The sequence below is a fragment of the Cynoglossus semilaevis genome, chromosome 8 (assembly GCF_000523025.1).
Source record: "Cynoglossus semilaevis isolate Cse_v1.0 chromosome 8, Cse_v1.0, whole genome shotgun sequence".
Lineage (NCBI taxonomy): Eukaryota > Metazoa > Chordata > Actinopteri > Pleuronectiformes > Cynoglossidae > Cynoglossus > Cynoglossus semilaevis.
The window spans coordinates 1,331,806-1,352,413 of NC_024314.1; the positions used below are offsets into that span (position 1 = coordinate 1,331,806).

A 20,608-nucleotide genomic window follows, 5' to 3' on the forward strand; every position below is an offset into this window, starting at 1 on the left:
GAGACCAAATTTTAACTGTGAATGTACCCTGTTAGGCAACTACAACAATATCGACATTATAACAGACAACTGACTGAAACGGAAAACCTTAAACTAACATGGGCAAAATATCTTCGAATCATCTTTGAATCTGCAACCCCTGGAGTAGAAAACAACGTGACAAACAATTAAACAATTGGAATCGAATAACACCTCATTTTCCGACTGGCTGCTATTATCCCTGCCCCCTCTTCCACACTGTCTTACCATGACGAACATTAAAAATATGCATTCGACGTTTATATTAATTTAAAGCAACAAAAAACGTTAATGCGACATACTCAACGGGCAACTAGTTGTCAGACATTGCCACCTCGTGTATAAATGTGGTATGAACGCTATTATATTGTCAGTGCTGCCACACTGAGAAAAAAGGGGGTAGCCCCCCCCAAAAACAAAAATGCTCCCCATATGCTTCTCATTCTTGAGAAACTACATTACCCACTAGTTTTTGTTTACTGTTTGTTTCTCGAACAGAAAAAACGTAAAAAAAAAACCCCGAAAAAAAGCAAAAACAAAAATGCTCCCCATATGCTTCTCATTCTTGAGAAACTACATTACCCACTAATTAGGTTGACTGCTTCCGTTTACTTCTAGAAGCAATTCTGAGGGGTTCGTTCAAAGCCAGCCACTAGAGGTCCTCCTTGCTTAATTATTCTAGTGTGACTCATTTGCTGCTGTGAACATGTGGAGACTCAATATTTGTCAGGTAAAATGTATTAAATTGAACTTAATGTTTGGAAAATATTATCAGACCTCGTGGTTTCTGCGTCGTTACACCTACAGCGTCAATGTAACCTCCATTGCTAGACGATAATATAGGAAGGATAAAACTGGTTGTGTTGTTTATAAAAGCTCGGAAATGTGTGGTGTTGACCCTTCAAACATTAAGATTCTGGGGGCGACTTTTGGCAGTGATATGAAACAGATAGAATATGTCATTAAAAGCCAGCTTTGTTTGAGCTTTGCCTATGGGCCGAGGTCAAATTGTATTGGGTTTTTTTTGTTTGTTTGTTTGTTTTTTTGTATTCAGGTTTTTATTTCCTTTTTGCCTTGAAAATATAAATATATTATTATAATATATTATATAATATATTTGTTCAATACCAATGCGTTTATATTTGATCTCTCTTCTTCTTGTTTCATTTTATTTTTTGAGACTAGGTCTGTTCTGTTTGTACAGATTAATTGCGAAACACTGTCTTAACCCATAACATTAGTGAGCAGAGAACACTTAACTTCCACCACCATCGGTATAACTGTTTGTGCAGTATAGGAGTATCAGATTGTATCAGATTGAAGTTAATATCAGACATCTCTAACAATATTGCCTTTCAAATATATTTTGAAATGACATTGTGAAATTGCCCTTGCTCTGCATTGTAAGAAACAATAAAAATCAATTGATTACTCCAGTATACTCTGTTCATGAATGACAAACAGATCTCTTGGTAATCAGGTAGGCTTTAATATATATATCATTATTGTACAGTGATATAAGTATTTAAAGCTAACACTGTTTATAGACTGGACAATGCTGACATCCATATTGTATTGTGTGTTACAAAAGTCTGTTGATAAGCAATCATGAACACAGTAGAACCTGAGCTTTCGTCCCAGACACTCCATGAGTATTTTTAGGCTTTCCTACTGTGTTCACAAACATATATATATCGCTCATTAGAATTAAAGGGACATGTGGCAGACACGGAATGATTTTTTAAATGTTGTCCTACTGTACCTCCAGTGTTCTAACTAGGAATGTTGATTTCTGAGCAAAGAGCTGCAGTAAAGAGATGCAAGGTGGTTAATTTCATGTTAATGTGACAAAATGGTCCTTTATGCTACTAGAGCTGGTCTGGCAGTGTAGTTTGGGTTATATCCTGTGATACTGTCTGTGCTACTGTGTTGATTGAAACAAGCTATATAAGGTGTCAGTCTAAACCCCTAAAGCCCAACATTATACTCCATAGATCAATTCTGATACAACAGTGATGCAAATACAGTAAAGTCTCTAAACTTTTACTTAAGAGAAAAATGTTGCTACTCACTTGCTAATTAGTTACCCTTGATTTAAGCCTCGGAAGTTACTTGTGAGAGTCAAATTTTTAATTTTAATATCACACATTTACTTAAGAAGTTTATGGTTCCAGTCTTCTTCAAAAGAACATGATGTTAAATTTATAAAATAAAATCCCATTTAGTTAAAAAAAAATAGGTAAAGCATTATTAGAAACTACTGAATAGAAATTATGAATGGAAGTCATTCTCAATTTGAACCCATTTTTTGGAACCACTAACTGAAGGGACGCCATTCACATGCAGTTACTTTTGAAACCTCTCACATATACTGTAGTTTCATCACACTGCATTGTGTTCCTTTGTCTGTAAATATATTCCAATAGTCACAGACGCTCAGAGCTCTGTCCTATCTTAAACCTCTAACAGAGTGGTTACAGTTTAGAGGCAGGAAGTGCTTTTTGTGCTTCCATCTAAAGCAGTGGTGAGTCACTGGTTCCTGTTGTAAATGAGACAATCTTACATTATACATTATGTACAGTACGTCAGCACCCGTGTGGAACTCATGTTGAAAGGGTTGTGCGTACACACCGCACAGCAGGATATAAACATTCAGTGTGTTCCAGCTGAGGTTTAACACAAGGTGCTGTGATATTGTCCGCAGTGAGATCCAGCCAGAACAAGATTCCTATTAAACATTCATACATTTATGCATACTATGTTAAAGCAGAGGTTCAGACCAGGATGGACAGTAAAAGATAGCAAAAAGTGGCGAGTCAGTGGTTAGTACTGTGAAGTGTATGTTCCTACAGCACACATTTACCAGAAGGAATCAACAGTCGAGTGTTCGCTACTATTAATCATAATGTTTAGGTATCTATTGCAGTATTACTGACACACTCAGAGAGAGAGGTGAGAGAGTTATTGAAAATGCTCATTAAAAGTTGTTTTGATAAAAAAAAATAACAGTTTACAAGATTTACTTCTAAATTTAAACAAAATAATGAAGTAAATAATTACATTATCTATTTATTATAGGATGTTTTAACCGTTGTTTTTAGATCTTGACTAAATCTTAATATAAATTGCAAAGTAAAATGACGGTTCCATTATTCTAATTGCAAAGTGGAGCTTGGTTATTCATGAATAAAATAAAATAAGGACCTCTTTCAGGGAAAAGCACAATAACAGTCAACTAGTGGCAGGAAAAGGAGAATTCAAACTTACGACTCTTTAGTTCAAGGCTCAGAGTTCAGCAAGAGAAAACAAAGGGGATAAAAATGAACAATGGACTGACCGCTTGAAGATAAAAATACAAACAGGGAGAAAAACAGCAGGCGGAAGACGATGTTTTTGTCGAGTGGACAGGACACAGTGTAAGGAAGAGAGGACAGCAGAGAGATTCGAGTCAAACTCCTGAAGATCTGGAAACAGAAGAGGAAAAGGGAGAAGATGAGGACTTTAGAGAGCATAAGTATTATTAAAAACGATACAGAGATCAGCTGACAGCTGCCCACATCACAGTCCTGTGTCTGGGTTTAGTCACCATGTCACTAGTCATCATAGTCATTTATAGAAAAAAAAAAAGAAAAAGAAAAATCAAGTCAAAGCCAAGTGATGATTGATTTGAAGACATTAAACTAACGGTAAATCAATAAACCAAACGGTCAAAGCCAAGTGATGACCTTGATTTGAAGACATTCAACTAACGGTAAATCAATAAACCAAACGACTACGATAATACGTTCAACTTTTATTATTGTTCTGAAGTGAAAACTGCAGCTTTATCTCTCGACTATAGAAACGCACATTACAAACAGTACAATTGACCATGATATAAAATGTCTTTATTAGCTGCTGCACACATTAATATAAAGTGAATAATATGTTGGTTTAAATCATGACCTGGAATAAGTCTTCGGTATATAAATGTGTTCTGTGGACTTTCACTCGTCATTGCACAATAAACATGGTGTAAATGTGTAGAGATGTCGTTTGAAGACTTGTGTGGCATTCACAGACACAGATCGTTTGCTACTGAGCCTCTGTGTCAGGATTGAAAGGTGGGGTCGTACCTTCCTCTTCGGATGTTTCTGGATCCGCAGTGAAGCACGAACGAGATGGAGGGAGAAGAAAGGAGAAAGAAATGCAGGAGAAGTGAAGTAAAATGTAACATTTATGTGATAGTTTTATTGTTTTGTTTTTTTTTAGTGAGACAAAGTTTAGTTTAGTTAACATGCAATAAACCCAACGACAAGGGCTCAGCAATGCAATTCAGAAGCCTTTAAAGTAACAGTTCATGGTAATCTGAACTATCGCTTTAAAATTTAGTAGCAAAGGTCTGACGCTTTCATACAAGATGTTGTAGCTAAAAAGAAAAAGCCATATTTACAGATATGCATGCTGCAGGCATGTCACAGCAAAGTTGACATGAAGGCAGAGAGAACATTGTTGAGAGCGATTCAAAGATGAGAAAAACAACCTGGAGTCAGATCAGCTGCACAGAGATGAATAGATAAAAAGAGCAAAACAGACCCGATCTACTGTGGAAAAGAATTCCACTGTGGGGGAATCCGTCAAGTCTGGGCATAAAAGAACATTTTCTTTTGGTTTTTAACAAACACAACCCGAAAAATTGGTTGTTAGGATTAAATCCATGTAAAATAGACACATGCGTACGATCAGATAGAAGAGCGCTGAAATTTCCAAAGGTCTCATGGTTGTGATAAATTTGCTTCAGTGTACTGACCAATGAATGTCCAGTTCCTTTTTTAAAAATCTTAATCAAATAAAAGACAATCATTTTTGGTGCCCTGCCACAAGTCAACCATGCACAGTTCAACTGAACTGAGTAGGTAACACTAACTGACGTACAGACTGTAAAGGTAAAAACATACATGCTGCTGAAGGAGCACCTCCTACAGCAGCTCCAGCCACTTAAGCAATAAATAATAAACAGGAAACCCACACTGCAGTCTCTGGTGGTGCGTGTATGGATCAGGCAGCAAGCAGGGGGGAGCATTCAGCAGCGAGCCGCAGGCATGTGTGCACACACAGACAAAGGCATGCCAAAGCGCTTACTTAAATCCCCAGCCAGTTCCCCCCAGGACTATTGCTGCCAGCAGGATTGCACCGGCAACCGAGCCTATTATAATATTGGTGCCGCTGGGACCTGTGGAAGGAAAAGATTCTGGATGTGAGGGCAGGGTGTGTGTGACGCTGCTGAGGTGACAAACAGAAAAAACAAACTACTCAAAAATGCTGAATCATTTTGAAGTGTGGGACAAGGTAGGCAGGTAGATGGACTTATACGTTTCAAACACTTTTACCTTTGTATTTCTCCGGTCCCTCTGGTGGGGTGGGAATGGGGATGGGGTCAAAGACACTACAGTCTTTCCCAGTATAGTCTGGATCACAGATACACTTCACCTCGTTACTGCACGTCTAAGCACAGAGAGGAGAAAGGTGAGAGGACTCTTCCGCCAGCACAGCAAGAGTAGGAAGACAGAAGTGCGACTTACTCCGTGATGGGAACAGATCCGTGAGGTGGAGGAACCCGGACAGATGCTGAGGTTGAAGGTGGTCACAGGGAGGCATCGGCGCTCCAGGCACATCATGTTTGGCCCGCAGGGAGTCCCATCCTCTACGTAACCCAGGTCCAAACCATCATCGAGCACGGCATGACCTCCCCTTTTGGCACCACACACAGGAGTTGTTTTCTTTTGCATGTACAGTACTACAGTAATATATACAATACATTTTTATTTTGTCAAAACCCATCAAATGATAAGGTAACGTCTGCCTCACGTGCAGTCCAGATATCGGTTCTGATGGTGGATGGTCAGACTCGTGAGCTTCCCCTGTAGCTCGCCAAACCTCGGCCTTTCAGTCATGTTCGTACAGAGCAGCAGACCACACAAGACGTCTCTGAAATTTGGACAGGAGAAAAAAATAAATACATGGAAAGTGATAGGAGATTAAAGAAAAAATGGCCGGTACTGTTTACTCACTGCTTGCTGCACGGCATCCATCCCTGACCAGAGACTTCGGCGCCGCAGTTTCCCTTCTCCGTACCCTCAGAGTTCAGCTTCTCGTAGCAGAACCTGTCAGCCGAGTCTGAGGAAACAGACGTCAGGCTCAGACACTGGAAAGTAAATGTGGCTGTAGGTTTTCTTCTATGTATTGTCTAATAATCAATGTGTGATATGGAGGAGAGAGAGTTGACTTTGACCTTTAGACTAGGGACGTCTTCACCTTTTTGACCTTGAGGCCCAATTTTTAAAGCCAAATTTGATGAAGTGGGATTTGTACTTACGTAAAGATAAAAAAAATCTTGAGGTTGGTCTGCTCAACATCCGTCCTCATTTTACATTTAATAGCTCTTCCGTACTTTATGCTACAGCTAGCACCCTCTAATGAGCAGTGACCCAACCAGTGGCATCAAAATGAGGCTTGTCACTGACAATGATACTCAGCACTGAATGCAAACCTACTGTAGCCCCATAGCGTCATGCACTGGCCATCTCTGGTCTTACAGCGTCCTCCGTAACAACGACCCTGAGGATGAAGAACACGATGCTGACATAAAGGGAGGAACGGTTTTCTTACAAGCAAAGCCAAAGAGAGCCCGACCTTACCTGACCGGCCTCGCACATGTAGCCGTCCAGTTTGTGGACATTATGAGGACACTGCAGGGGGAAGGAAGAGGAGGAGACCAGTGAAGATCGAAGATTTGACCTACATGTACTCAAGTTCGCTGTCTTTTCTTTGTTACCTGGCTGGAGTCTCCTGTGCAGGTCTCAGCAATGTCACAGTCGTTGACAGTTTCACGACACGTCACCCCTCGCAGCTCGTACTGCCACCATCACACGGACAGGGGTTAGGAGAAAAACACAGGCTCAGATATGCTGTATCTGAAGTGGTCATTAGTGTAGGAGGAAAACGGTGGTTCACCTTGCAGTCCCTGCAGCAAAGCCCGTTGCTACACATGGCATTGTGGGTAAGTGTACACTTCTTGCAGCAGTTAGCTCCATTCCTTGCACATTCCTAGAGCACAATTTGGATTATATTAACAGATGAAAGTGACCCTCCCCCTGTATGTACAGCTACTGTTGGGATTACTTACTATCAGTGATCCACAGTCACACTCCTCTCCCAGCTCCACATAGCCATTACCACACTCCGGTGGATCTAAGAGCTGTCGATTAAAAAAAAGAAATGAGGAAGATTACATTAATACATATACAAACAACAAGTGTTCTGCACAGAAATAACAGTCTTCATTTTTACTTAACGTTCCTGAAGGAGAAAAACACTCTCTTTTCCTTTTGTTCATGTTGCTGCATATTTTCCTCTGCATTTAACCTTGAAGTGAGTCAGGAACAGTGGGCAGGGTAGAATTTGGCGCTCGCCTAACACGCCACAGCCGGTTATTTCCGGTCATAGGATTCAAACGGGCAATCCTGCCATCACAAACTCATAAAATGGTCACTGACCAACTCTCACCTTGCTGGGTTTGTTGAAGAGGCAGCTGCCTCCCCCCTGCTGGAGGAAGCGCAGGTACTCGTCTATACTGCAGCGGGAAAACTTTCGTGGCAGGTAGTAGCTGATGTGAGACAAAATAATGAAAAATTCTTAAATGACTCTTTAAAATTCAGAGAGGAGGATACATCTTTCTATAGAATCATGAGAATTGTAATCAGTTAAGGAGACTGAGGAAATACCCAGTATCTTCCATGATGCAGCCGAGCCACGGGTCTGGACACCTGCAGTCTCCTAAACGAACACAACATGTCCATTATTATTATTGCTATTAATGAAGTGGCAGATCATCCGCTGTGAAAATGATCTAGTCTTTTATGCATGTGTGTTTTAACAGGAACAGTGGGTTTCAAGCATCCATTCAACAGAAACAACAATGTCATACAATAAGTCTTGTTTAACAGAAAAAAAAAGTGAACTGTTCCTTTAAGTACAGAGTAGTTTGATTTTACCTGCAGCTGGTCGTTCTTTGTTCCTCAACATGCCAATGTTCTGACCAAGACTTTGACACAACGTGATGGCCATCGGGCCGACACTGCCGAACTTAATTTGGAAATAAAAAAACAAAACAGTGTTTAGATGAAAAAACAAGAACTCTGATTGGATACTGTGAAGACGGCTGGACTAGAATGAGGTAGGATACAAAGTCATTATGAAGACAACAGTGTATTTTGCATTCAAGACGACCGAAATATTCAGCTTACTTTATTTTGTTCTGAAACTCTTGTTAGAGAAAACATGGTGCGTATGCCGCATCTGTCTCACCTCATTGATGCCTCCCCCCCTGGTGAGCGAGCAGATGCCACCGATGTAGGCCGCCTCACTGCGGCTGCTCATGAACGTCCTACCGCTTCAGAAAGACAGGCAGAATTGTTACAACAAGCACAGACCAATCAGAGAAGACAGGAAGTAGAAGAGAAAATAACAAGTTCAAATAAAAACTAAATAAACTTGTGGGGTCTTTAATGATCCAGTCTGTGTTTATCTTTAGCGTTGTGAGCTAGGGGATTATAAAGGTGTTTATTATGATGTCAGTATTCAAATTTTAAGGAAAGGATTAATGTGATGTCCAAGCTTTTAAGATGCTAAAAGTCGTACGAGAAGAGGTGCACAGCATCGCAGCGCTCCTTCATGCTCTCCCTCCTGTACTTCATGAAGTCCCGCAGCGTGAGGAGCGCGTCGTCGCCGACGGAGATCCTGTTCTCAGACGACCAGGTTTCCATGGCGACCAGGACTATGCGAGTGTTGAGCTGCTCCTTATAGATCTGGACACATCAAAGAGGAGCATCACCCACATGAATAATGCAGCAGGAGAGGAGGCGGAGCCAAAAACAGAGAGCACAGGTCTCATCTGCTGAATCAAAGCAGGGCAGGAAACTGACCTCAAGTCAAGAGGGGAAAAATGATGATGTGATATGTATGTGCTTGTGTTCTTTCCTCACTAACTTTTTATGATCAGCCAACTTTTCTCTGTTAAATCAGAAAATCTCTCATACTTTTAACGTCAATAAACTTGTTTACCAATTAATTCCAGATGTTCTCCTAAAATACCATATCTAAAATAATCCGATCAGAAAAGTCCTGTTCACTTATAGTAAATGTTTACAATTTAGAACATTGTCTGCTTCATCCTATCTCACGCTAATCCTCCAGTCAAAACACTGTTGCGATCTCCTGTACATCACTGTAATTAAAATCCCCATCGTAATGCAGAGAACAAATATTACGCTTCATCCCGTAATCGTAATGCAGAAAACAAATATTACGCTTCTGTCTGAGAATTTTTCCTTGTAAGAAGAATCTGTGACACCAGGTGACAACCTGCTTGTTTGTCTAAAGCACTGATTTCCATTTAAAAAAAGATCACAATCAATCAAAAATGGAGACGACTAGCGAAAAAGGGAATACTCACCTACATCTACAAAATGTACCAGGTCAAATTACTCATCTGCCGCAGGAAACATCCAACTGCGTTGGAGAGTTTTCACTGAGCTCAACATAATCTCAAGAATAGATTTGCATGATGGGTTGCCATGGTTACCAGACAGATGACAGGAAGGGGTCAATCTCGGTCAGCCCTGGAATCACCCTTGTGTCTGAATTCACTGTTACGTTCTCTGTCTCACACTCACTGTCAACTCTAGGCATTTCTATTTTTATAAACACACCCATAGAAATTGTCGGTGTGTTTATAAAATTTTTTTTTTTTCACTCAAAATGTATAAATCATTTAAATTTGAAAAAAGTTATAAAGGTTAAACATAGTCATAACGTTGGAGAGACGGCATTAAGAAGCGCGAGCGTTCGCTATTGCCCACTAGATGGCGCTGCAGACGCTTGAGTTTTCACCAGTTTCATTGGTGTTTATTGTTTTGTGTGAACTTATATGTATATTTCGAGCAGTGTTTCTCTAGAAGGACATGTCTTTTTTTGCTCGATATACTACTAGTGATATGAGTGCCATATAAAGGCAATAGTAAAACAAGACAATAAATATAACAAAAAGAAGAACTACTCACTGCGTCAGCCATGTTTACCACTGCTTTGGCAAAGTTCTTTGTCTGTGTGGTTGAACGACGAAGCTGCACAAACTAAACGTAGGATTTATGAAAAAAACAAACAAATCAGAAGACATATAACATTAAGTTAGTTTAAATTGAATATTTTTTCCTTTTTGAATGTAAAAAAGGGTCACACGTCGCCTACCAGTTCATGGTCATTCACCACCATCAGCTCGATGTACTTGGTCTCAGTCTGGACTGTGCGCTGACCTCGTCGGACCTGAAGGAGAAGGAGGCGAACGCTTGAGTGCTTTCACTGCTGTAATAACCTGTACACAGGACATACAGTCACCCGGCAGTGGAACCATTACTCACACACAGACACCAACATGTGCAGGTGCTGGTGAAATACTAGTCATTGTCCTTGAGAAGGCGATGCCACTTGAAGACCTAATTTATGGAAGGGGAAGATTGTTCTGCAGCTAAAATAAACAAACCTTGGGAAGGACATTTAGTCTGCAGTTACTATTTTCCTTCCTTTGTTTTGTTGTGACACAGACTTCCAGCCAACCATATCAACTCAGTCTGGGGTTTTCTTTCATTAGCAGGATTCCGGGTCAAACCCTAACAACTTTGACACAAATGTTTTCCAGTGGCTTAGACCTAAATCATCTCTATGTGAGTTTAACAAGAACACAGAAATACTTACAGAATTTCTATAACAACCTGTATGACCTAAACCCTTGCAACTGGTGCATACTGCATCGTGATTAGCATCAGATACATTTTCAGCAGTGGAGTGGCCTGGCGACGTGTTACGGAGAGTAAATGTTTCTGCTCTAAAAGATCATTTTCAAACTCGTTCAAATTTCCCTCAATTCCTAATTATATAAAATGATGGTATCATTAGAGTATAACTGTCCTAAAAATTATTTCTTGCTTCATCGATTTAGAGAGTGGTATTGACTGTCATTGGTGTAACAGCCAAAATAGGCTCCGAGCAGTTATTTAAATCCCTCCTGCAGGAGATGATGTGCTTAGAAAAGTACATGCAGGTTTGTTGGAAGACTGACTTGTCTTTTTGAGCGTCTCAGTGGACCTGTGACAATTTCCGACCAGACATCTCCTTCATTCCCCTCTCCGTCTCCTTCACCGTGGCCATCTGGCTGACCCTCGGGTCGTGTGCTGTTCATGGAACACCCTGGAACACACACACACACACACGTACATAAATGGGGACAGACCAAGTATGTTAGAGTCAGAGAGAAAAGTGGCCAGTCATCAGCGCAGGGATGGATGTAATCATGTATTTTAGTCCACAGTGGTGAAGGAGAAATCAATATCACACTGCTACCGGAGAGGAGGATAGAGGAGCGCATAACAGGCTAAATAAGAAGAGTGAGTCTGGGAAGAAGAGAGAGAGAGAGAAAGAGAGAGAGAGGAGGCAGGAAAAAAAAGTTTTACGAGATTAGGTAACAGGAAGAAAGGAGAAGGTTGAATGGAGAAAGTGTCTGGGACACAGAGGAGAGACAGAAGAGATGAAGCCAAATGAGACATTTAACAAGGGTGAGAAGGGCAGTCAGACAACCTGAGGAGGACACTGTAGTCTGTGGTGTCTGTGTGAGTGTGTCTGTCCCACAAGTCTACACACACACACAGACACAAAATAAAGCTTTTTTTATAAGATCTTTAAACTGAAGTTTTTTTTTATGATGATATCTTAGCTGGAATTGTACAGGAACCATTGACTATCACAGCAAACATGTTAGATTTGTTATTATGTAGAGAGGAGTTCCTACCTGGACATGGAGGCTGGTAGAGAACAACTCCTGGCATGCGATGTACAATGTGGTCATTAGTCTCCTGCTGGGTAGAAATTAGGAATTAGGAAGTGGTATATAAAATCTAATGAATAACCTTATTTCAAAACATGGCAAGTAAGAACAAAGTCTTAGCTGGACTCACATATATAAATATAATAAATTATTCAGGTCAGTTCTTGTTTTTCAAATCTACATGTGGAACAGCCTGCTGTCTGCTAAATCGATTAAAGGGGCGATAAAATACGATTGCTCTGACTGTTCCCAAAATTGCTCTGTTTTTAACTAAGTAGGTTAACATGAACTGATTTGATGGTGCAGCACATTTCAGCACTGCTTTTCACAATTCTCTGTGTATTTTCCCCCTCATGCGATCAACGCTTGTAGCACAATTACATTCCTGATCGTGAGCTTAAAAGCTTCTTTTTCTTTTTTTTTCTTGCGTGTTTTCTGAGGTACAGACAGATCACTTTTTTTCTTGCAGCGTGTTTTCTGAGGTACAGACAGATCAACGTGGAGACAAAATGCTCTGATAAATAATGAATAAATCACTGCCTTGTCATAATGGCAGGACGACTACTGGACACTGTGGTTCAGTCTAGCGGAGGATAAATACTTTATGGAAATGACCAATCTGAGATAGAGACCGGAGGAGAGAGGAGCAAAGTGAGAGAGTTTGTAGTTGAGCTGGGAGGCTATTGATCCACTATTCCAGTCCATGTAATGGAGCTGTTCTTCGATGCCTATCAGTCCCTATCAGTGAAAATAAAAAAGGTTTGCCCACGACCACTGGGTTATATGTGCAATATTCCAACATTTCCTAATACTCAAACAGACTTTTTAAATATCATATATTTGTTTCTTAGTTGATACACAGTAGTGTTAAAGATGGCTGACAATGAAAGAAACCTAAGTGTGCCTCCGACGCATGAACTCACGTTTTCACAGATAACTGTCCGACGCATGAACTCACGTTTTCACAGTGAACAGGTTCAATCACGTAGGAGTAGTTCCCGTCAGAAAACATTCCCCTGAAAATAGAAAAAGGTGGCGGTAGATTCCAACATTATATAGGATACTGTATTGTATTAATCTGGAAAACAGTGTATTGTATGGTATATAACATTGTGATCTTTATCATTTCAAGTGCACAATTACAATATGTGTTAATCTTTGTTTTAACAGGTATTGAAAAATGTATGTCGTTACACATCTATTTTTTACAATCAAAGAGAGAAAATGTTATTCAGTCACTTAGTTCAAAAGATACATTTTAATAAGAAACAAACCCAGAGATTGTTGTGTCGGTTTCTAATAATTTAAATATAAACTCACCGTAGGCAGTGGCAGGTGGACAGCGCAGCCCAGGAGCCGGGCAGACCCCGTACTTGCCCGTGGTAGTAACAGTGCTCTCCCCCCTGCACAAACGTGATAGAATAAGAATAAGAATGGATTCTTCACATCAACATCGTGTTCAGTGGTCTTAATTATAACTAAAGGTAACAAGTGTTACAAAAGAGGGGGCTATCCCATATCAAGGTTAAGCAACTGTCTCTGTGTGTGTGAACAGGCCTGAAGGCAGCAAGTCCAGATCCCCAGTCACTTTTGAACATGGCGGACTACACTCACACGGGGATGAAAGACTAGCATTCTGGGAACTCTGGAATAGCAGCTACCACCACAGGACGAGGTGACCGAGTGGTTAAGGTGATGGACTGCTAATCCATTGTGCTCTGCACGCGTGGGTTCGAATCCCATCCTCGTCGTACCTATTGGCAAATATTTTCCCGCAACAGTTAAAACGACCAAAAACAATGTCTCTACCTGTCTTAAATAAGTGAACATAAAATTTGATATTAAATATTTAACTCATATAAAAGACCACGTCACAACATATGATGTAATGTGAAACAAATATATACATACAGACACATATAAATGTAAATACAAAGGCCATTTAGAATTAGCATTTTTGTTAAATAATTTTAATAAGCTACATTTATTTTGAATTTTAAAATGTGTTTTGAATACAAATAGAAAAAACAATAAATACACAAATGTAATAATACTGACAAATATATAATAATTTTATTTAAAAAAGTGTATTCGTGGGAAATATAATGCAAGTGAGCTCTCTAGGGACCAATCAGAGTTGCAAAAAAAAACTTTTAAAGAGCACAGGATTTTGAACTACATTTGAAAAGACCCAAAAATAAAAATCAATGGACGAAAAACTGAGACATCCGGGCATTGGCTTTTATACTTCCCAGCATGCAATGTGATAGTATCTGTCCCTGGAGTCAAAGGAAATTCAATGTTTTAACTTTGTTCAACAACCAAGCCTTGTCCATGGATTGCACTGTTACTAGGTTTTACATTGTGAATTTATGTTACTAGAAGGGGATAAAAATAGTACGTGTGAATGTTGTGTTAATACAGGCTGACACTCCAAGTGTAGCAGCGCTGCTGTAAGGCACCACCTGTACGTTGTCGTCCAGATACCCTGAGCTGATTATTCAGGGTCCCTTGAAAGGCTCCTCTTGCCTGATCATGTTTGTATATAGTGTTTCCACACGGGCTCGCTCAGTACTGGAATGATCAGATTACCGCCGTCTGAGAGGAGACTCTCTACTGTCAGTCATTACAGATGTGAGCTACAGTATCAGTAGCCGAGAAGAATCAAATAAATTCTGCATCAATGTAGAAGATATCGCGGCCAGGGGAGAGGTTTAAGAAGGAATTTAAATAATTAATGGTTACATGGTGAAGCTGCAGTCAGAGCAGCAGGTTCGCAAGTGTGTGTGTGTGTGAGGGTCAATTTCAAGATTTTGTAATGAACCCCAATAGTGTCAGGTCTGCCACCTGAGACCACAGTCATCTGGCAGAACCAAGCTACAAAAAACAAAACAAGCGACAGCGATTGGCTTAGATGATTTTGGTCATCTATGTGAAACAATGACAAAACGAAGTCATTCTGAAGGAATTTTAACACTTGACACATGTTGTGGTCTGCACAGTGATTTTTGCAGTTTGACATCAGGTGACCTTCAGGACACAACCCAACCTGGGAATTAAGGGACTTGCCTTCTGTTGGAATGTGGGCGAACCCACCCCTGCACAACCCATGTACAATTTTAAAGATGTCCTCCAGTTGGCTGAGATTTTTGCAAATGTCAACTAAAAGGTAACAGAAAAATCCAATCCCTTTGCTCACTATTTTAAAAAGTGTATTTGTATTCACGATCTATTCGACTTTCATTTTTTTCATATCGCCCAGTTGGATGGCTCACAGCACTTAGCTCCAAGCAAGCTCATAAATAAATAAAAAAATAGGATTCCAAGACTTAATCGAGGAAATCAAAAGGCCTGACACTGCAGACACACCGACTTAGAGACTCTCAGATGAAAGTTGGACGTCATTGAACATCATCATTACTACAGGAGGGGGGGGGGCTCCACCTTTGGAGTAAGGAACCAGGAACCAAACAAATAAAGAAATAAAAAACATTACTTGGATGCTCTCAGTAAAATGATTTACAATTACAATACAATCCCAGTAGGTTGCAGTAATAACATTTGATGAATGTTCACAAAAGATAGAGGAAATGTATTCAAAAAAAGAATCCATATGAGCAAACAGACGTACTGTAATATATCCCCATCAACATGCCATAACGTTGAATATAATACAAATATTTGCCTAATCCAAAGCACTATTCTTTGTCCATTGTGAGCCTCATTTTAACTCCAAACTAAATTATAAACTTCAAAAAAAATTTTTTTTAATGCCCCCACAAATATGCCCTCCCCCCACGCTCTCATGTACACACATTTGTTCCCTCGAGATCCCACACTTTTGATAGTCTTCTAGTTCCTGGTTTAGACCCTGGTCTTCAATTCACTCCATGTATTTTCTTGGTGACGTAAATCAAGGTTTCGTGCCCTCTCCCCAGTAACATTTACTCTGGCCTTGTGGATGGAGCTCTTCGTGATTATTTAGCAACAATAACACTTTGGCTACAGGGCTCACACAGAGGTGGTGGTTGTCCGACTCTGAAGGACTTTTTCTGTTTTTTCTTCCAGGACATGTACGTTGTTCAAATTCCTCTCACGACAAGATAAAATAAACCCACGATGACTGGTACTGCTGACTTCTGGTTACCTTGGCAACCTTCCACTGATTGGTCATGTGCTCTGTGATAGGCAGAACGGCAGTGAAATGGAGAAACAGAAAGAGACGGAAACAAGGCAATACCCTTTTAGACATGCCATTGACTTGTTTGTTTCCATCAGCTAAAAACATCGATTTTTCTCTCTGGAATTCGCTACAGATTGAGACAATGAGTCCACTAGGAAATCTGCAGAGATTAAAATCTGCTATTCCCGTTGTCACTTAGCGGACAGTTATGTTTTCGGTAAGATAGAGCATCAGTGTCTTAGGGCTGGTTCTCAGTAGAGCGTAGTCACAGAGAACGGTGAGCACTCAGTAGCCATGAGTAACAGTACAACCTAAACAATCACTCCGAGGCAGCCAAGGAACAAAGAACAGGAGAAGAAGAAAAACATTCTTCTCTTTAAAACAGCCTTACCATAATCTCAGATAGCTGCCCGTCCTCCTCATAGTGCCGCTCAACATAGTCTGTAGACAGGAGACCACTAAAGAGCAGAGGAAATCAGAGTTCAATACTTAATGTTCAGTAAAAGCACAACCACAGCGCTGGGCGACTAAATCATACAGAGCCATGACTGCAGAAGGTTTAACAGGGCTCTGTATGCAATTCATAGCATTCCAGCTACTGTATCTCCACATCTGTGGTGTGGATGTGCCAACTTACTGGTTGAGTTCAAGGTCGAGGATGAAGGAAGTGTTAAAAGCCTCCACTAGAAAGCTGCACTGGGCCAGATGGACAGGCTGAGGAAGAAATGGAAGAAATAATAATTATTATTATAAAGAATGGTTATTACACTTACCTAAAAATACACTTCAATATGTATAAATATGTAAAATGTCTTAAAAAAAAATTAGTCAAAAGGGATTTTTCAGATTATATACCATCAAGCAACATTCACTAATTTTCAAAAATAAAAAAAAAATATTTTAGAAGCTATGAATATTTAAAGCGCTCTCGCAGCGTTTACTCTCCCTGCTGTTAAGAATTCTTCTCAGACTATTTTGTGCAGTCGCGTTACGACATTGAAAATGTTAACCTCTCCGTGCTAATTTAGTCCACGCAACACATCTAAAGCTTACTTTGAGACTAACACTTTGTGCTTATCAAATTTATATTCCTGCAGCGACGGTCCCAGTCGGTGACTCAGTGAAGTGACTCACCACTTTGTCAAGAATTTCACGCTTTAATGCAACTGTGAAAGACACTTAGTGAAAAAGGTGACAGACAAAGATCAGGAGAGAGTGCAGGAAGGAAGTAACTAATGGATGTTCAATGTGGAAAAATGTAACAGTGTGTATAAAGGGACAAAGCAACAAAACTTGGACTGATAAGGAAAGTCCTTCAGCAGTGACCTTTTCCAGAAGGCGGCTCAGGCTGACTCATATATCCCACAGGCTTTCTGGATTTAGAGTTTTGCCAGGGCTCGCTGGCTTTTTTAACCTTACCCCAAGGTGAGCCCTTCCGTATTGTTATGCTGTGATGGACGTCTGGTGGGCCTCCCATCAGTGGGCTGATCACTAGCTAGCAGCGAGACGGCTCTCGTTGGCATAACCAAGGACTCTCTGTCAACCTCGGTTTGCTTGGTCAGTTTAAAATGTTATATTTTGAGTTTTTTAACATCGAGACTGGACTTTTAAAAAATTATTTTGCAATCCTTTTACCACACTATTGTTATGATGCAATCCTCTCAAGGCATCATGGATGTGATAATGATGCAGAACATTGTTCAGTAGTGCATAGTGTTGACTCAATGCTGGACCAGACATAACAATTTTAAGAGTGTTAAAGTAATGGAGGTAAACTAATTTCAAATGTATGTTTTCTTGGAAAATGAATCCTTTTATTTGAGACTGAAAACGTTGTGGGATTGACAATGTTTCAACCAAAGTTTAGTGAATGTCTGACAAACTCCACACCAACAACAGATACAGAGAAAACCAACAACAGCAACAGAATAACCACCAGTTAATGAAAAGACTTCTTGTCTGCTTAGTTCAAACTATGCTTTTGATGTCTGAGTGTGTCCTAAAATCCTGGCTGGTTAAGTCACGATGGAGCAGCGTTTCCTGCTTGCCTTTTAACCCTTTCGACCACTTTGATCTAAACTTTGTTATAAAAGCCAAATTTATGAAATAACACAATGACTAAATCCAAAACATTCAAATAGAACATTTCATATTCAAAAAATAACTATAATTTTATCCACTGGTCGAGGCCATCAATATTATAGATCTTCAAATAATGTTTAGAGCCAAGGGAGTGCGTCACAGATTCGTCCTCACATCTAAATGAACTCAAAGTGGCAACATATGATAAGAGAGAGGAGTTGTAAGACAACGTGATGACCACAGAGGACACCTCAAGGGCAGCACCGTGTCATTTCCATCGAGTGACCCGCTGCTAAATGACAGGCAGCATTTATGACGAAGGTAATAGGAGAGGGCATTTAGAGCTTTGAAATATAATCTAATGTGTGCTGACTTTTCTCTGCTAAGCCTGAGCAAGCTGGGCATCGTGCGAAGGTGTGTCACCACTTTGGTTCTCAATGGTGACACGTGAATTTGAAAAATGTATTAAAAAAATGCATGTGTTGCAGATTAAACAGGCATATAAAACACACTGTAGTGCACCTGGGGCATCTTGTTGTATCAGTATATGGAAAGGGTTAATACTGAGCCCTGAGCTCTGTGGATTTGGGGGGCACAAAGATGTTTACATTTAGCCACAGGTACAGGCTCACTCACCTGTGCTCCAGCAGAAAATTCTCTGACCCTGGTGTCTAGGTGGCCGTGGAGCAGCTCCTCGTGCGTGTGGATCTGATGCAGGAGCCGCTTCGGCTGAACGACCTCCTCCTCTGGAGGGAGCTCATCCTGCAGACCTGCAGGAGACAGAAGAAGAGTGATTGCTGCACACTTTGCAAACAAATAATCATCTGTAAATTCAACCAGCAATGGAATATGTTCTTATGCATCATCGTTTCATGTACCCAATATGATTTCCCATGTAAGACTATTTTTGAATTCATTAGCTGTATTTATAGATTGCAATTTAACTGCAAGGCATACCATTAGAAAAATGTTAGATGTTAATGACCTGCTGAGGTTCACTGAACTATAAAGAACAATTAGACACAAATAAAAATAAACCGATTCGACCATCAGCCCTGTGGGCAAAACAGGCAACACATTCGGTTCCTGGATGTTTATGTTTGAATGCGGTGTACTTATCATATAATTTGCTAAAACATTACTGCGCGTGTGAAACTGTGCGTACCCTGAGGATGGAGCGCTGATTGTTAGCATTCAGGAGGTTTATGTCAGAGCTCCATCCTCAGGCTACCTGAGGATGGAGCTCTGATTGTTAGCATTCAGGAGGTTTATGTCATTTATGCTGGCGATTAACTGCTGTTTTAATCATGTAAATACAAGAGGTGTTCTCATAGTAATGTTTTGACAATGATATAACACAATAAGCACAAACAACAGGACTTTTAAATGCACCAAAGCACCACCTACAGGAGAGGAAGAACAAATCCATGTTCTCTGTTTACAAAAAAAAAAAAAGAAAAACCTCCAACCTCTCACTCCTTCAAAAAATAAATCAATCACCAACATTAACATAAATTTTCTTTTGTTTTTCCACTGTGGCACAAATTAAAAAAATAATTCATTTGAGTTGCCGGGCCCACCCATGCAATAGCTCCGCACCCCCCACGTTGGGAACCACTGTTATAAGGTGAATTGAAGATTGGGTTCACTGTCAAACCTTTATCAGTTAGATCTACTGAAATAAATGGAATAGGTTACCACAGGGAATTACCCCATTACCACATCTACACCGGTGACTTTTTGGATGAAGCGACGAGTAGTTCTGACCTTGGCACTGTGTGAGATCCGTGCAACTGCTTCTAAATCAAGATTCCAATTCTACTTTTGAAAAATATAAATTTTACATTTGCTTTTAATTATAAAATATCACATATATATATCACTTTTTGAAAGAAAAATGTGAAAAATTTTACCCGAGTCGTTTAATTTCTAATGCACATTTATGTTTAAATCTGTTATTTCTGTAGGTCCTTGAATGTTGCCGTTAATGAGTCCTTATTGACCAGAGCTGGGGGTTAAGTCTTGACCACAGCTGGTGTCAAACATGTTACTCTTCTTTGTTTTGACTCTATATGTGTCTGACAAATTAAAGTTAAATAAAAATAAATAAAACCTCGTACCTGACGCGGCAGCGGCAACAGCGTGGACCCAGGGAGCACACGCTGCAGCCAACAGCAGGCATCTCACAGCGAGCATGGTGCTCACATAGTCCCGCTGATTCCTGCGGTCCGTCGCCGTTAGAAGAACAGAGGAGCTGAGCCGTGAGCGCAGCTGCAGCAGGAGAAGCAGCAGGAGGAGGAGGAGGAAGAGGAGGAGGAGGAGAAGAGATGAGGTTCACGGTGGAGACAAAAACAACAACGCGCTTCCTCCAGAAGCGGCGCCCCCATCTCTCAGCTCCCAAGCCCGCC

At 40.3% G+C, this 20,608-nt stretch overlaps 1 protein-coding gene and 1 non-coding gene across 5 annotated transcripts; one reads left to right on the forward strand and one right to left on the reverse strand.

Annotated features, from left to right (window-relative positions):
- Positions 1-1,467: 1,467 nt before the first annotated feature.
- Positions 1,468-20,602, reverse strand: LOC103381455 (disintegrin and metalloproteinase domain-containing protein 11). Of its 4 annotated transcripts, XM_008313792.3 has the most exons (27): positions 20,321-20,602; positions 18,837-18,970; positions 16,756-16,832; positions 16,510-16,576; positions 13,256-13,338; positions 12,894-12,951; positions 11,900-11,963; positions 11,174-11,301; positions 10,306-10,380; positions 10,119-10,190; positions 8,698-8,864; positions 8,365-8,449; positions 8,052-8,142; positions 7,782-7,833; positions 7,564-7,663; positions 7,184-7,255; positions 7,012-7,104; positions 6,833-6,913; positions 6,696-6,746; positions 6,552-6,615; positions 6,069-6,174; positions 5,866-5,985; positions 5,580-5,748; positions 5,388-5,502; positions 5,140-5,230; positions 4,134-4,151; positions 3,324-3,482 (listed from the first exon to the last, which is right to left on the reverse strand). In XM_008313792.3, the coding sequence occupies exons 1-27, from the start codon at positions 20,394-20,396 to the stop codon at positions 3,467-3,469; spliced, it is 2,325 nt and encodes a 774-aa protein (XP_008312014.1). In that variant the 5' UTR covers positions 20,397-20,602; the 3' UTR covers positions 3,324-3,466. The 4 variants fall into 4 exon arrangements, with proteins under 4 accessions (XP_008312011.1, XP_008312014.1, XP_008312013.1 ...); XM_008313789.3 differs by lacking the exon at positions 5,140-5,230 and having other exon boundaries at positions 1,468-3,482; XM_008313791.3 differs by lacking the exon at positions 3,324-3,482 and having other exon boundaries at positions 3,799-4,151.
- trnas-gcu (transfer RNA serine (anticodon GCU)) lies at positions 13,605-13,686 on the forward strand. Its single transcript has one exon. It is a non-coding gene; the product is annotated as a tRNA-Ser (tRNA).
- Positions 20,603-20,608: the final 6 nt, after the last annotated feature.

Coding starts and splice junctions, on each gene's coding strand:
- LOC103381455 (XM_008313789.3), bottom strand. CDS start 20,396: ATGCTCGCTGTGAGATGCCTGCTGTTGGCTGCAGCGTGTGCTCCCTGG. Junction 13,339..16,509: donor GGCAGCTATCTGAGATTATG/GTAAGGCTGTTT, acceptor ACGTTTGTGCAG/GGGGGAGAGCACTGTTACTA. Junction 6,914..7,011: donor TTTGCTGCAGGGACTGCAAG/GTGAACCACCGT, acceptor TGATGGTGGCAG/TACGAGCTGCGAGGGGTGAC.